General features: G+C 41.7%; 1 protein-coding gene across 3 annotated transcripts in view; it reads right to left on the bottom strand.

Moving 5' to 3' along the window:
* LOC133614888 (roundabout homolog 2) overlaps positions 1 to 13,502 on the bottom strand; it is a 398,279-nt gene that overhangs the window by 83,066 nt on the left and 301,711 nt on the right. For all 3 annotated transcript variants that reach the window (XM_061973251.1, XM_061973250.2, XM_061973252.1), the window contains one exon: positions 8,671 to 8,837. In XM_061973251.1, the coding sequence (XP_061829235.1) occupies positions 8,671 to 8,837 (167 nt within the window). The remainder of the gene's footprint in view (positions 1 to 8,670; positions 8,838 to 13,502) is intronic.

Genomic DNA, 13,502 nt, shown 5'->3' with positions numbered 1-13,502 from the left:
TGATTGGCTCATGTGTTACCTAGGAGGTGTTTCCGTCTGTGGCGGCATGCTGTTACAATTTCGCTGCGCTTGTTGAGGGATGACAGGTCTGGACGGTAAATAATAAACAGTTTCTCTTTCAAGCATAGGTTGCATCTTTTATTACCACTATTGTAAGGTGTGCTGGATGCAAGAATTTGCCATGTTATTGAATATTCAACATTATTGTCTTTGAGGTCCCAAATGTGTTTGCTGAGTTCTGTGGTATTCCGCAGGTTTTGGTTCCTGAAAGAAGCCTTGTGATTGTTCCATCTGGTTTTGAATTCTCCCTCGGTTAATCCTACATATGTATCGGATGTGTTAATGTCCTTGCGTATTACCTTAGATTGGTAGACAACTGATGTTTGTAAGCACCCCCCGTTGAGAGGGCAATCAGGTTTCTTTCGACAGTTACAGCCTTTGTTGGTTTTGGAGTCGCTCTGTCCGGGGGCCGACGGCTCATTTGCAATTGTCGTCCCCCGGTATCTACTACGGTATCGAGCACTATTTTTTGGATAACCTTATTAAGACATATATATATATATATATATATATATATATATACCGTATTTTTCGGACTATAAGTCGCAGTTTTTTTCATAGTTTGGCCGGGCTCCAGTGCGACTTATGTTTTTTTCCTTTTTTATTATGCATTTTCGGCAGGTGCGACTTATACTCCGGTGCGACTTATACTCCAAAAAATACGGTGTGTGTATATATATATATACATATATATATATATATATATATATATATATATATATATATATATATATCAGTGACGTGCAGTCACTAGAGGCAAGTGAGGCGGGGCCTCACCTGCTATCATGGAAAGAAAAAAAATTTAAAAAGAAAAAAAATTAATTAAATTGTTATATGTATCCAGTGATTGTACTATAAAGTTATTTTCCATTTAACTTCACCAGTTTTAGATTATTTTTATTCAAAATCGCTGAATTTTCACATTTGCCGTTCAAATACTGAGAAGAGACGGTGCGGTGAACAGCAGCCAGTTGAGGCACGTCACTCAGTGCCTCAACATGGATTCCGGACTCGGCTAACTGCTGGCCTGCCGTGCAGTGAGACTGTATTGCTATATGAATTATATTATACATTTCCATAGTTTAGTTAGCTGAGGTATATAATGTATGTGTGTAACGTATTTCTTGTGCTGAGCGATCATAAAACTGCTGCAAAAGACGCACTGGCTGAGGCTCCAGTAGCCCCGCCTCCTGCACCCCCGCCGTAGAATTGTTATATCAACTAAAGCCCACACTTAAACTTTCCACGTGCAAGATTGAATCTATTTAAAAAAGTTATTTCATAAGAAGCCAAAAAGTGCAAAAACAATAATGTTCGTGTTGGAGGAGTTGTGAATGACTGCAGGGACACAACATTAGGTACACCTGCAGACTGCAGGTGTACCTAATTCACAACTCCTCCAACACCAACATTTTTGTTTTTGCACTTTTTGGCTTCTTATTAAATAACTTTTGTAACCTATTTTCATGGGCTTTCCTCTTTGTGATGTTAAGTTCCTGTTATGCGCTGTTATACAGTATATGCCTTGTGCTCTTATTTTGAAGGCGCTAAGAGCGGAAGTGATGACACGGAGTGGAGCGGAGGTTTTTGAAAGAAGGTAAATAAAGTGGTCCTCGTGTAAACTGGAGCCTCCGTGTTTGTTATTTTGTAGTTTCATACAGTATAGGCGACATTTATAAACCCTCGGTTACACTTTTTTAAATAGATTCAATCTTGCACGTGGAAAGTTGAAGTGAGGGCTTTAGTTGCGGCGCATGGACTTAATTTATAAGTAAAGGTAAGACCATAATAACGTTTTTTTTTATTAAATGTGCTTTTTTGTGTGCTACAGTTTGTATGTGTAAAGTTAAAGTTAAGTTAAAGTACCAATGATTGTCACACACACACTAGGTGTAATGAAATTTGTCCTCTGTATTTGACCCATCCCCTTGACCACCCCCTGGGAGGTGAGGGGAGCAGTGGGCAGCAGCGGCGCCGCGCCCGGGAATCATTTTTGGTGATTTAACCCCCAATTCCAAGCCTTGATGCTGAGTGCCAAGCAGGGAAGAATGCTGGTATGAGCTTTTAAACATAACCCGTTAACTGCTGCCAATCAAATGGTGAATAAGATACTCTTTAGGGTTCATATGTTTGTAAATCTGACTGTGATGAAGTCAGTGCCTCACCAGCCATCAACCTCACCGCACGTCACTGATTTATATACACAGTTGTGCTCATAAGTTTACATACCCTGGGAGAATTTACGATTTTTTGGCCATTCTTCAGCGAATATGAATGATAACACAAAAACCTTTCTTCCACTCATGCTTAATGGTTGTGTGAAGCTCTTTATTGGCAAACAACTGTGTTTACTCTTTTTAAATCAAAATGACAAAAGAAAGTACCCAAATGACCCTGATCAAAAGTTGACATACCCCCAGTGACTTTGATCTGATAACGTGCACAAAAGTTGACACAAACAGGTTTGAATGGCTAATCAAGGTTCCAATCCTCACCTGTGACATGTTTGTTTGTAATTAATGTGTGTGTATAAAAGGTCAGTGAGTTTCTGGGCTTCTGACAGACCATTGCATCTTTCATCCAGTGCTGCACACATGTTTCTGGATTCTGAGTCATGGGGAAGGTAAAATAATTGTCTAAGGATCTGCGAGAAAAGGTAATTGAACTGCATAAAACAGGAAAGGGGTATAAAAAGATATCCAAGGAATTAAGAATGCCAATCAGCAGTGTTCAAACGCTGATTAAGAAGTGGAAAATGAGGGATTCAGGTAGACCAGCAAAGATTTCAGCCACAACTGCCAGGAAAATTGTTCGAGATGCAAAGAAAAATCCACAAATAACTTCTCGACCATGCAGCCCATTTTTCTTCAAGTGCCCCCTTATTGTGAATCTTGAAACAGCCACACCACAATTTTTCAGAGAGTCCTGTATTTCAGCTGAAGTTATTTGTGGATTTTTCTTTGCATCTCGAACAATTTTCCTGTCTGTTGTGGCTGAAATCTTTGCTGGTCTACCTGAATCCCTCATTTTCCACTTCTTAATCAGCGTTTGAACACTGCTGATTGGCATTCTCAATTCCTTGGATATCTTTTTATACCCCTTTCCTGTTTTATGCAGTTCAATTACCTTTTCTCGCAGATCCCTTGACAATTATTTTGACTTCACCATGACTCAGAATCCAGAAACATGTGTGCAGCACTGGATGAAAGATGCAATGGTCTGTCAGAAGCCCAGAAACTCACTGACCTTTTATACACACACATTAATTACAAACAAACAGGTCACAGGTGAGGATTGGAACCTTGATTAGCCATTCAAACCTGTCTGTGTCAACTTTTGTGCATGTTATCAGATCAAAGTCACTGGGGTAAGTAAACTTTTGATCAGGGTCATTTGGGTACTTTCTTTTGTCATTTTGATTTAAAAAGAGTAAACACAGTTGTTTGCCAATAAAGAGCTTCACACAACCATTAAGCATGAGTGGAAGAAAGGTTTTTGTGTTATCATTCATATTCTCTGAAGAATGGCCAAGAAATCATAAATTCTCCCAGGGTATGTAAACTTATGAGCACGACTGTATGTATATATATATATATATATATATATATATATATATATATATATATATATATATATATATATATATACACACATATATATATACATACATATACATATATATATGCATATACATATATATGCATATACATATATATATACACATACATATACACATCGGTCCACTCTGTTTCCTGAGATCCAGGGTCAACGCAGCCGTCTACCAGCAAGTTTTAGAGCACTTCATGCTTCCTGCTGCTGACCTGCTCTATGGAGATGGAGATTTCAAGTTCCAATAGGACTTGGCGCCTGCACACAGCGCAAAACCTACCCGTGCCTGGTTTACGGACCATGGTATTTCTGTTCTAAATTGGCCCGCCAACTCCCCTGACCTTAGCCCCATAGAAAATCTGTGGGGTATTGTGAAAAGGAAGATGCAGAATGCCAGACCCAAAAACGCAGAAGAGTTGAAGGCCACTATCAGAGCAACCTGGGCTCTCATAACACCTGAGCAGTGCCAGAAACTCATCGACTCCATGCCACGCCGCATTAACGCAGTAATTGAGGCAAAAGGAGCTCCAACCAAGTATTGAGTATTGTACATGCTCATATTTTTCATTTTCATACTTTTCAGTTGGCCAACATTTCTAAAACTCCCTTTTTTGTATTAGCCTTAAGTAATATTCTAATTTTGTGACACACGGAATTTTGGATTTTCATTTGTTGCCACTTCAAATCATCAAAATTAAATGAAATAAACATTTGAATGCATCAGTCTGTGTGCAATGAATAAATATAATGTACAAGTTACACCTTTTGAATGCAATTACTGAAATAAATCAAGTTTTTCAAAATATTCTAATTTACTGGCTTTTACCTGTATATATATATATATATATATATATACTAGAGATGCGCGGTTTGCGGACACAACCGCGGAGTCCGCGGATTATCCGCGGGTCGGGCGGTTGATATAAAAAAAATAATAGATTTTATCCGCGGGTCGGGTTGGGCGGTTGAAATAAAAAAAAATTTGATTTTAAATAGATTCAGGCGGGTGGCAGTTAAACCAATTCGGAAATATATATACATAGTTAAATGTTGTTACCCACATACGAAAAACAAGCAGGCACCTGCTGCATATGCCACAACAAAAGAAGAAAAAAAAAAGATGGCAACGCCGGCAGCAAACGTGGTACGCGACAAACTAAAAAAGGGAATACTAAAGACCAGGGGAAAAAAAGGCCAGAAAAGTTCAGCGTGGACTCGTTTTTATGAGGTTGTAAATCAGGATGATAGTAATGCTGGCTACGTGATTTGCAAGAGCTGCGACGCTGTTTATGTCTACGACAGTCACAAAACCGGGACATCTAACATGGTGCATCACATTTGTGCAAAACCCCGAACCTCCACAAACACCCTGAGCATGAGCAGTTTCGTCCGCCGTGATCCCAGAAGAGTGCCACAGGATGTTAAAACAAGATAGAACGCAGCTGCCTGTAGCAGTTTGAGTGGCGCGAGCGCGCTTGGAGGTGCGCTCAGCGCGGCTCCCAGATGATTGCGCACTGGTGTGCGTCTGGGCCGTGACAGCGTGGCACGCATTGAATGTCTCTGCTACATTGGATCAGTCTCCTTTCTTTAACAGGCAAAAGCTTTATAACCTCACTAATGCCTTGCATCGTCTATATTAGATATATAACAACGGGCGGGTGCGGTTTTGATTAAATGTTAGTTCGGGTGGATGGCGGATGGTTGACGACTTTTGTGATGCGGTTGCGGATGAAATAATTGCCTATCCGCGCATCTCTAGTGTAGTGTTTTAGTTCTTGTCTTGCGCTCCTATTTAGGTGGCTTTTTCTCTTTTTGTTGGTATTTTCCTGTAGCAGTTTCATGTCTTCCTTTGAGCGATATTTCCCGCGTCTACTTTGTTTTAGCAATCAAGAGTATTTCAGTTGTTTTCATCCTTCTTTGTGGGGACATTGTCGATTGTCATGTCATGTTCGGATGTACTTTGTGGACGCCGTCTTTGCTCCACAGTAAGTCTTTGCTGTCGTCCAGCATTCTGTTTTTGTTTACTTTGTAGCCAGTTCAGTTTTAGTTTCGTTCTGCATAGCCTTCCCTAAGCTTTAATGCCTTTTCTTAGGGGCACTCACCTTTTGTTTATTTTTGGTTTAAGCATTAGACACATTTTTACCTGCACACTGCTTCCCGCTGTTCCTGACATTTCAGTTGTTTTTATCCTTCTTTGTGGGGACATTGTTGATTGTCATGTTCGGATGTACATTGTGGACGCCCGTCTTTGCTCCACAGTAAGTCTTTGCTGTCGTCCAGCGTTCCGTTTTTGTCTACTTTGTAGCCAGTTCAGTTTTAGTTTCGTTCTGCATAGCCTTCCCTAAGCTTCAATGCCTTTTCTTAGGGGCACTCACCTTTTGTTTATTTTTGGTTTAAACATTAGACACATTTTTACCTGCACACTGCTTCCCGCTGTTCCTGACATTTCAGTTGTTTTTATCCTTCTTTGTGGGGACATTGTTGATTGTCATGTCATGTTCGGATGTACATTGTGGACGCCGTCTTTGCTCCACAGTAAGTCTTTGCTGTCGTCCAGCGTTCCGTTTTTGTCTACTTTGTAGCCAGTTCAGTTTTAGTTTCGTTCTGCATAGCCTTCCCTAAGCTTCAATGCCTTTTCTTAGGGGCACTCACCTTTTGTTTATTTTTGGTTCAAGCATTAGACACATTTTTACCTGCACACTGCTTCCCGCTGTTCCTGACATTTCAGTTGTTTTTATCCTTCTTTGTGGGGACATTGTTGACTGTCATGTCATGTTCGGATGTACATTGTGGACGCCGTCTTTGCTCCACAGTAAGTCTTTGCTGTCGTCCAGCATTCTGTTTTTGTTTACTTTGTAGCCAGATCAGTTTTAGTTTCGTTCTGCATAGCCTTCCCTAAGCTTCAATGCCTTTTCTTAGGGGCACTCACCTTTTGTTTATTTTTGGTTCAAGCCTTAGACACATTTTTACCTGCACACTGCTTCCCGCTGTTCCTGACATTTCAGTTGTTTTTATCCTTCTTTGTGGGGACATTGTCGATTGTCATGTCATGTTCGGATGTACATTGTGGACGCCGTCTTTGCGCCACAGTAAGTCTTTGCTGTCGTCCAGCGTTCCGTTTTTGTTTACTTTGTAGCCAGTTCAGTTTTAGTTTCGTTCTGCATAGCCTTCCCTAAGCTTCAATGCCTTTTCTTAGGGGCACTCACCTTTCGTTTATTTTTGGTTCAAGCATTAGACACATTTTTACCTGCACACTGCTTCCCGCTGTTCCTGACATTTCAGTTGTTTTTATCCTTCTTTGTGGGGACATTGTTGACTGTCATGTCATGTTCGGATGTACATTGTGGACGCCGTCTTTGCTCCACAGTAAGTCTTTGCTGTCGTCCAGCGTTCCGTTTTTGTTTACTTTGTAGCCAGTTCAGTTTTAGTTTCGTTCTGCATAGCCTTCCCTAAGCTTCAATGCCTTTTCTTAGGGGCACTCACCTTTCGTTTATTTTTGGTTCAAGCATTAGACACATTTTTACCTGCACACTGCTTCCCGCTGTTCCTGACATTTCAGTTGTTTTCATCCTTCTTTGTGGGGACATTGTCGATTGTCATGTCATGTTCGGATGCACATTGTGGACGCCGTCTTTGCGCCACAGTAAGTCTTTGCTGTCGTCCAGCATTCTGTTTTTGTTTACTTTGTAGCCAGATCAGTTTTAGTTTCGTTCTGCATAGCCTTCCCTAAGCTTCAATGCCTTTTCTTAGGGGCACTCACCTTTCGTTTATTTTTGGTTTAAGCATTAGACACTTTTTTACCTGCACGCTGCTTCCCGCTGTTCCTGACATTTCAGTTGTTTTTATCCTTCTTTGTGGGGACATTGTCGATTGTCATGTCATGTTCGGATGTACATTGTGGACGCCGTCTTTGCGCCACAGTAAGTCTTTGCTGTCGTCCAGCGTTCCGTTTTTGTTTACTTTGTAGCCAGTTCAGTTTTAGTTTCGTTCTGCATAGCCTTCCCTAAGCTTCAATGCCTTTTCTTAGGGGCACTCACCTTTCGTTTATTTTTGGTTCAAGCATTAGACACATTTTTACCTGCACACTGCTTCCCGCTGTTCCTGACATTTCAGTTGTTTTTATCCTTCTTTGTGGGGACATTGTCGATTGTCATGTCATGTTCGGATGTACATTGTGGACGCCGTCTTTGCTCCACAGTAAGTCTTTGCTGTCGTCCAGCGTTCCGTTTTTGTCTACTTTGTAGCCAGGTCAGTTTTAGTTTCGTTCTGCATAGCCTTCCCTAAGCTTCAATGCCTTTTCTTAGGGGCACTCACCTTTCGTTTATTTTTGGTTCAAGCATTAGACACATTTTTACCTGCACACTGCTTCCCGCTGTTCCTGACATTTCAGTTGTTTTTATCCTTCTTTGTGGGGACATTGTCGATTGTCATGTCATGTTCGGATGTACATTGTGGACGCCGTCTTTGCTCCACAGTAAGTCTTTGCTGTCGTCCAGCGTTCCGTTTTTGTTTACTTTGTAGCCAGTTCAGTTTTAGTTTTGTTCTGCATAGCCTTCCCTAAGCTTTAATGCCTTTTCTTAGGGGCACTCACCTTTTGTTTATTTTTGGTTTAAGCATTAGACACATTTTTACCTGCACCCTGCCTCCCGCTGTTCCCAACATCTCCAAAGCAATTAGCTACCGGCTGCCACCTACTGATATGGAAGAGTATTACACGGTTACTCTGCCTAGCTCTAGACAGCACCGACACTCAACAACAACAGACTATAATTACTGGTTTGCAAAAAATATTTTTAACCCAAATAGGTGAAATTATATAATCTTTCACGGCACACAGTGGTTGAAAAACACTGCCTTAGTATTTTCTTCTGTCTCATACAAACAGAATTATTAGGCTGTTCAACTTCCCCATGGCCAATCAAGGCAATGTTGTCAACATGTGGTGTCCTCTCAATTAAAGCCGACATCAAATGTCGACTGAATAGCGCTTTCGTCACTCACCTTGCGTCCTGACAGGCTCGGAGATGGGGCTGGGGTCACTGAGGCCGTACGAGTTGACCGCTCGGACGATGAAAAGATAAACTGTGTTCGGGAAGAGTCCAACGACGGTGTGCCGCTCGTGCCTCACTTGGTCGGCTGCCGTCTGCCAGGTGCTGCCCACCGATTGGCTGTGAACATTCAGGTCAAGTTATCACCCAAATGAGGAAATAAGTGTTTATACATTGACTTCACACAGAGAAATTACAATTGAATGTAACAGAAGAAGTCCCATTGAGACATATTAGAATGGTGTGACACGGTTCAAATAAATACATGAATTAGTCTGTTGCTCTGTGCTAACGCTGATTAATTAATTCATGGTGCTAATCAAGTCCCAAACAAACACCATTTTTATGTCCTCATGCCACGCACACAGCTCCTAAAAAGACAAAAAAATGACAATTGTGTCATAAGGCCATTTAAAGGCCTACTGAAATGCGATTTTCTTATTTAAAAGGGGATAGCAGGTCCATTCTATGTGTCATACTTGATCATTTCGCGATATTGCCATATTTTTGCTGAAAGGATTTAGTAGAGAACATCGACGATAAAGTTCGCAACTTTTGGTCGCTGATAAAAAAGCCTTGCCTGTAGCGGAAGTAGCAGACGAGTAGCGTGACGTCACAGGTTGTGGAGCTCCTCACATCCGCACATTGTTTACAATCATGGCCACCAGCAGCGAGAGCGATTCGGACCGAGAAAGCGACGATTTCCCCATTAATTTGAGCGAGGATGAAAGATTTGTGGATGAGGAAAGTGAGAGTGAAGGACTAGAGGGCAGTGGGAGCGATTCAGATGCTGTGAGAGGCGGGTGGGACCTGATATTCAGCTGGGAATGACTAAAACAGTAAATAAACACAAGACATATATATTCTCTATTAGCCACAACACAACCAGGCTTATATTTAATATGCCACAAATTAATCCCGCATAACAAACACTTCCCCCCTCCCGTCCATATAACCCGCCAATATACTGCACAACACACTCAATCCCACAGCCCAAAGTACCGTTCACCTCCCCAAAGTTCATACAGCACATATATTTCCCCAAAGTTACGTACGTGACATGCACATAGCGGCACGCACGTACGGGCAAGCGATCAAATGTTTGGAAGCCGCAGCTACATGCGTACTCACGGTACCGTGTCTGCGTATACAACTCAAAGTCCTCCTGGTAAGAGTCTCTGTTGTCCCAGTTCTCCGCAGGCCATTGCTAAAGCTTGACTGTCATCTTTCGGGAATGTAAACAATGAAACACCGGCTGTGTTTGTGTTGCTGCAGCCGCCCGCAATACACCGCTTCCCACCTACAGCTTTCTTCTTTGCTGTCTCCATTGTTCATTGAACAAATTGCAAAAGATTCACCAACACAGATGTCCAGAAAACTGTGGAATTTTGCGATGAAAACAGACGACTTAATAGCTGGCCACCATGCTGTCCCAAAATGTCCTCTACAATCCGTGACGTCACGTGCTGACGTCGTCATACCGAGACGTTTTCAGCAGGATATTGCGCGCAAAATTTTAAATTGCAGTTTAGTAAGCTAACCCGGCCGTATTGGCATGTGTTGCAATGTTAAGATTTCATCATTGATGTATAAACTATCAGACTGTGTGGTCGGTAGTAGTGGCTTTCAGTAGGCCTTTAAGAGCAACTGTGGCCCATATGCAGCTGAGATAGGCTCCAGCAACCACCCCATCCCCCCCACCCTGAAAGGGACAAGCAGTAGAAAATGGATGGATGAATGTGGTGTATGTAGTTTGCCAGAGAATGATCTATGATGCTGTGGAGGGGGGCGTGGCCTGCAGGGAAGCGGGGTGTGCCAGGACCGGCTTCGAAATCAGCGACAGGTGCGTAGTTGGTCCACCTGGGCCTGGTTATCTAATCACCTGTCGCTCTGTTAAAAGGCAGCAGCCGGGAGGAGAGAGGTGTTGGAGCTAGAGGGGAGCTGGAGTGAGAGCGAGAGAGTGACGAAGACGGACAGAAAAAAGACAATCGCTGAAAAGCAACCTGTTGAGAGAAGAAAATAAAACTGTATTGTAACCCTGATCCGGGCTCTCAGGGCTCCAACACCTCTCTCCTCCTGGCTGCTGCATTTTAACAAAGCGACAGGTGATTATATAACCAGTCCCAGGTGGGCCATCTACGCACCTGTCGCTGATTTCGAAGCCGGTCCTGCCACATCCTGCTTCGCTGCAGGCCACGCCCCCTTCCACAGATGCCCTTTACTGGGGTTGTTGCTATATTTAGCAAGTAGAAATACATATTAAAAGAATGCATTCATTATGTATTAAATACAAGTGGTAATGAATGAGAGCAGAGATCTGCCACCACAAGCCCAGGGAGTGTGCATTTACCAGAAAACATGCAACCTAGCCTTTATAACGTCTATACTTTAAATGGTAGGAAAACACAGTGTAGAGCAGGCCTGGGCAATTATTTTGACTCGGGGGCCAAATTTAGAGAACAAAATAATGTGTCTGGGGGCCAGAATAACACTAATACAAAACCTCACAATAATGTCTGATTGAATGCTAAAAACATTGAGAGAACGCCTTAAAAAATTGAATTTTATGGAATTTTAACTTTTTTTTTACTGAATGAGACACCCAGAATGTACATGAAAATAAAGAATGGGGGGTTTACAATATTAACTATGAAGCATAACACACTGAATATTGACAACATATGAACATCACACTCCTCGATCGACAAATTTTATAATCATACAAAAATGCAACAAACGCAGCGAAATATGAACACGAAGGGTAAAAAAACCCTCACCTACAATCCAGTGACGTGCGGTCACTAAAGGCAGGTGAGGCCCAGAAAAAATGTAAAAAGAAAAAAAAAAATTAAATTGTTATATGTATCCAGTGATTATACTATAAAGTTATTTTCCATTTAACTTCACCAGTTTTAGATTATTTTTATTCAAAATCGCTGAATTTTCACATTTGCCGTTCAAATACTGAGAAGAGACGGTGCGGTGAACAGCAGCCAGTTGAGGCACGTCACTCAGTGCCTCACCATGGATTGCGCAATGACTCGGCTAACTGCTGGCCTGCTGTGCAGTGAGACTGTATTGCTATATGAACTATATTATACATTTCCATAGTTTAGTTAGCTGAGGTATATAATGTACAGTGTATTTTGTCAATAACTGTATGTGTGTAACGTATTTCTTGTGCTGAGCGATCATAAAATGGCTGCAAAAGACGCACTGGCTGAGGCTCGCCTCCTGCACCCTTGCTGTAGATTGCAAGCCCTGACGGGAGTGTTATATCAACTAAAGCCCACACTTAAACTTTCCACGTGCAAGATTGAATCTATTTAAAAAAGTTATTTAATAAGAAGCCAAAAAGTGCAAAAACAATAATGTTCGTGTTGGAGGAGTTGTGAATGACTGCAGGGCCACAACATTAGGTACACCTGCAGACTGCAGGTGTACTCCTCCAACACGAACATTATTGTTTTTGCACTTTTTGGCTTCTTATTAAATAACTTTTGTAACCTATTTTTATGGGCTTTCCTCTTTGTGATGTTAAGTTCCTGTTATGCGCTGTTATACAGTACATGCCTTGAGATCTTATTTTGAAGGCGCTAAGAGCGGAATTTTGACATGTTGGAGTGGAGCGGAGGTTTTTGAAAGAAGGTAAATAAAGTGGTTCTCGTGTAAACTGGAGCCTCCGTGTTTGTTATTTTGTAGTTTCATACAGTATAGGCGACATTTATAAACCCTCGGTTACACTTTTTTAAATAGATTCAATCTTGCACGTGGAAAGTTGAAGTGAGGGCTTTAGTTGATATAACACTCCCGTCAGGGGGTTCATTAATCCAGCGCAACAGCGGCACCTTTATAAGTAAGGGTAAGACCATAATAACGTTTTTTTAATAAATGTGCTTTTTTGTGTGCTACAGTTTGTATGTGTAAAGTTAAAGTTAAGTTAAAGTACCAATGATTGTCACACACACACTAGGTGTGGTGAAATTTGTCCTCTGCATTTGACCCATCCCCTTGTTCACCCCCTGGGAGGTGAGGGGAGTAGTGGGCAGCAGCGGCGCCGCGCCCGGGAATAATTTTTGGTGATTTAACCCCCAATTCCAAGCCTTGATGCTGAGTGCCGAGCAGGGAAGAATGCTGGTATGAGCTTTTAAACATAACCCGTTAACTGCTGCCAATCAAATGGTGAATAAGATACTCTTTAGGGTTCATATGTTTGTAAATCTGACTGTGATGAAGTCAGTGCCTCACCAGCCATCAACCTCACCGCATGTCACTGCTACAATCTGATATATCACTAAGCTTTAGAACTTTGTTGTAAAAATCTACTTCAGTGTCTGTCCCTGACACCCACATTTCAGGCTGGCCGATCTGGAAACACTCTGTGGAAACGCTCCCCACCCACACTGCTCGGTGCCTCGTCTGAGCTGCTGTGACTTACATTACCATAGTAACTAGTAGGGGTGTAACGGTACACAAAAATTTCGGTTCGGGACGTACCTCGGTTTAGAGGTCACGGTTCGGTTCATTTTCGGTACAGTAAGAAAACAACAAAATATAAATTTTTTGGTTAATTATTTACCAAATGTGTAAACAATGGCTTCATCCTTTTAACATTGGGAACACTATAATAATTCTGCCCACGTTAATCAACAATAAACTGCCTCAAGTTGTTGCTCAGATTAAATAAAATGACAAAACTTTTCTTCTACATATAAAAAGTGCAACATGAAACAGTTTCAAGTCAACTCATCATGCTTAATTTATTACAGCATTTGGGAAGCCTGT

Source organism: Nerophis lumbriciformis, linkage group LG17 (assembly GCF_033978685.3).
Source record: "Nerophis lumbriciformis linkage group LG17, RoL_Nlum_v2.1, whole genome shotgun sequence".
NCBI lineage: Eukaryota > Metazoa > Chordata > Actinopteri > Syngnathiformes > Syngnathidae > Nerophis > Nerophis lumbriciformis.
The sequence above is the reverse complement of the archived record's forward strand: the minus strand, read 5'-3'. Positions and strand labels throughout refer to the sequence as shown.